Raw genomic sequence first — 3,818 nt, 5'->3', positions numbered from 1 at the left:
ACAAATACTTTCATTGTTTTAGATGAACATTTGTAAAAAAAATAAAAATTATACAAATATAATTATATTTTTAATATTAAATATAATGAAATTGTTAGAGGTCGGACGGGAGGATGAAATATAAATTATAAATTTTAAAATGCGATTAAAATATATAATTATATATATATATTTTTTTTTTTTTAAAAAAAAAGGCAAATTATATAAAATAAACAGAAATAAAAAAATAAAAAATGAGATAAATTAAGTGTGAAACTGAATATATACAAATACGAACCTTTCGAATATAGCGGAGGTACTAAAAAATATAAAAAATAATTCGACGTCACTCTCCGTGCCTATGAGAAAGAGGCAAAGAATAAATAGGTTCAGTGTTGTCTTCAATCTCAAAGCTGAAGGAAACGCAAATTCAAACAAACAGAAGTTGAACGAACAACCACTCCTGCTGCTCTTCGGTCATCGGAATTTCTCTTCACTTTTCTCTGCAACTGCAAGCACTCTCTCCACTTTGAATCCAAATTAAACCCCGTACGTACCAAGATTCCTGTTCAATTTCTCCCTCAAAATCTGAAATTCATCAATTGCAATCAGGTTTAGACGATACGACTTCATTCTTTCTCGATCGTTTGCAGATAAACTGGTTTGCAGCTCATCGATTGACAAGTTCGGGAACTTAAACCAGCAATTTGGTGCAGCTATATGAAATTAATTGGAAATTATACAGTAAATAATACTGGTGTTTCTGGAGTCAAATATAATAATTTATATTAAGGATGTGTTGTGTGTTCTGCCTTGTTATTTAATTTTATCATTATACTTTTGAGTCACTTTTATGAACATCAAGAAAAATGTTTATGTTTATTTCAACCTGTGAGTTAGTTGTAGAGGAAGTATTCCATAAGTATTTACGATGCTGTCTTACATGAAAGAGTTTTTATCCCTTTTCAAGGTATATTCAAGTAGGTTTATAAGTAGATTAGATTAGTTGCATCTAATTTAAACAAGGGTTTCAGGTTTATATCTGGTAACAGAAAATTTTACTTATTGAGATTTGCAAGTGAATGGTGAATGTGAGTGCTCTCCTTGTCTGGTTTGTTAGTGTGGAATTCATTATCAATATCATTGTTCCTCGATTTTGTCTATCTAATTCTCTGCTTTGGAGAAATTCATTGCTTTTTTGTTGTGTTGATTGTGGAGATGACATCTAAGTACATTTTGAATGTAATTGGAATTGTGCTAAACTTGTTACAATGGAAGTTTCTTAACTAGTTTAAATAAATTACCATTGTTTGATGTGTTTGAAATCATGGTATCTATGCGGATCTCAGGGCTATCCAATGCTTGAACTTCATGGAAAACAACTGCTGGCATTTTCTTGTTGATAACAACTTTGCCGTCCTTAACATTTTCTTGCTGACAACTTTCTTCCATTTCTCAGCGAGCTGGCTTATGATGTCATGAAGAGCGATTTGCCCTTAAAGGATCAGGATGATGTGAAGTCCACTAATCTTGGTTTTCCTACGTCTAAAATTGTAGTAAGCCAAAATGGCGCAGCAGAGACTCCTGTGCCCGATTCAGGTTCAGTTTCAGTGTCTAGCAATGGCAACGGGAAAGTTTCCCGTGAGGATATTGAATTTGTAGGTCTATTTCTTTTGAGCTCATTTGAGAATGTTTTAGAAGCACTCTTGACATAGCTGGTAACCCTGTTTGTATGTTTTAGGTCCAAAATTTGATTGAACGGTGTCTCCAGCTGTATATGAATAAAGACGAAATTGTCGAGAACCTACAGAGTCGTGTTGGAATAGATCGTGGATTCACCAAGTTAGGTAGAGGATCCAACTTGTCCTAAACGAAAAATCCTTATTGTACAATTGGTACTTCTTATTTCACAATGCTCCTCGAACTATGGTTCTTTCTTAATTCAGTGTGGCAGAAGCTTGAAGAAGAAAATGCAGACTTTTTCCGGGCATACTACACAAGGCTTAAACTGAAGAAGCAAATTGTTATATTCAACCACTTGCTCGAGCATCAGTCTCGTGTAATGACGCATCCGGTGGTTCCTCCGAAGGCTCCTTTGGCTGCAATGCAGAAAGGTGTTCGTACCCAGGCTGGTAAGAATCCTTCTATTTTCCATTCGAGGGGGTCTTTCGTTTCATACATATATATTATTGTGATAATTCAAAGCCACTTATTTGCAGTGCAGCCAACAGCTTACCCATTGGATACCCGATCATGCATCAGCCTCCAATTCCTTACACCGGACAACCTTGTATCGATCCTATGGTCTACACTGCCCCAAGTTGCCACATGGTCGATGGTGCTTCTGCTCTAAGGAATTTTCATCTTATGAGGTTGAACACTGGAAATGAGTAAGGGACACGCTCGATTTGTGAGGATCAGATATGATTTTAACCCCCAGGCCAAAATTATAACTAAGAATTAGTTTTGTCTGCAGTGGGGCGAGCACATTCACAATGGGTATGGCTGAGATATCTCCAAGCACGACATTGAGTCCCAGTTCAGCGGCATCCAGTGGCCATTTTGGCTTCAGTTCATCCGAAGCAGCAAGAATCGAAGCTGACACTTGTGCCCTCGATGCTGCTTTTATGCCCGATGTGGCAAGTTCGGCACAACTGCACCTACCACCAGATAATGGCCCTGGAAATTCTCAAGATTCTCCTCGATCCTTGTCTCAGATCCCGTGGAATTTTAGCTTTACAGATCTAACTGTGGATATGTCTAACTTGGCAGGTAATTTAACTCCGGGAAATTTTGAGCTTAGCAAATGACTACAACGTTTATATATATGCACTCTTGTTTTTCTATATAATATATATATATACTGTGGCAGAGTTTGGAGCTCTTGGAAGCTATCCTGGCTCCCCATTTCTAGCTTCGGATTCGGACCTTCGACTCAATTCTCTGGAGCATGAGACTATAGGTAAGAAGGAAGATATTCATGTCAACATTCATGCATTGTTCTGAACAGTTGAGTTGAGATAAGTCAATCAGTTGTGCAAGAACTGATTAAAGGGTATTTGGAACTGTTTTATATATCTTCTTACTTACATGATATGCTGGTTGTGATTCAGTGGAAGAGTTCTTCGTGGATTCTGATCACATCCCCAAGGAAGAGGCGACCGCGAATAATCTGCGGTCGCAATGATAAAGATTTGTTCGGTAGAATTGAAGAGAAGGATGTTGATAGAGAGAAAGATAAAGATATGTAGCCTTTCTGGAAATGGGTAGATATATATATATATATATATAAGATAATGGATGGATGGATTGATGTAGAAGAAGAAGAAGAAGACGACGAAGAAGCAGAAGATAATGTTGGTTAGTTTACTTTGTTAGGTCCTTGTGTAGTTGTGTTGTGTGTGCTGTAATTAATTTATTTTCTATGACGTATGGGGTAAACAGATAGCTGTAATTCTTGTAGTTACATGCTGTGCTGTGCTGTGCCTGTGTACTCAGTACTGTTGGAATTAACATCTCGTTAATGTACTATGTAAATGTATGATTATTATTTTGTTACCGTGCATTTGCCTTTACAACTTTTATCTATAGATCAGATAGAGTATATGCAAAGAGAGCTTCTCTTTAGACCATGGTTAGCCGTCGCGGATCGTTATCCTGAATCGGCCTTTACGATTTCGGATACATTGTGGTGTATCTGCCAGGCGTATCGGTCAGATATCAAATCTATATAATTTTATATATATATAAATTTATATTTTTTTAAAAAATGAAAATTTTAAATAATAAATTTACAAATTATTTTAAAATATTAATATTAATAAAAATTAAATACAATA

General features: G+C 36.0%; 1 protein-coding gene across 7 annotated transcripts; it reads left to right on the top strand.

Moving 5' to 3' along the window:
- Positions 1-368: 368 nt before the first annotated feature.
- LOC127261364 (uncharacterized) lies at positions 369-3,510 on the top strand. Of its 7 annotated transcripts, none has more exons than XM_051289688.1 (9): positions 369-528; positions 633-689; positions 1,439-1,637; positions 1,721-1,826; positions 1,926-2,111; positions 2,204-2,369; positions 2,444-2,751; positions 2,852-2,941; positions 3,093-3,510. In XM_051289688.1, the coding sequence occupies exons 3-9, from the start codon at positions 1,458-1,460 to the stop codon at positions 3,164-3,166; spliced, it is 1,110 nt and encodes a 369-aa protein (XP_051145645.1). In that variant the 5' UTR covers positions 369-528; positions 633-689; positions 1,439-1,457; the 3' UTR covers positions 3,167-3,510. The 7 variants fall into 7 exon arrangements, with proteins under 7 accessions (XP_051145645.1, XP_051145644.1, XP_051145647.1 ...); XM_051289692.1 differs by having other exon boundaries at positions 370-528; positions 633-723; positions 2,204-2,351; positions 2,456-2,751; XM_051289686.1 differs by having other exon boundaries at positions 370-528; positions 633-723.
- Positions 3,511-3,818: the final 308 nt, after the last annotated feature.

Source organism: Andrographis paniculata, unplaced genomic scaffold, assembly GCF_009805555.1.
Source record: "Andrographis paniculata isolate CXL003 unplaced genomic scaffold, ASM980555v1 Contig62END, whole genome shotgun sequence".
Lineage (NCBI taxonomy): Eukaryota > Viridiplantae > Streptophyta > Magnoliopsida > Lamiales > Acanthaceae > Andrographis > Andrographis paniculata.
Note: the sequence above shows the minus strand (reverse complement) of the source record. Positions and strands in the feature narration are given on the sequence as shown.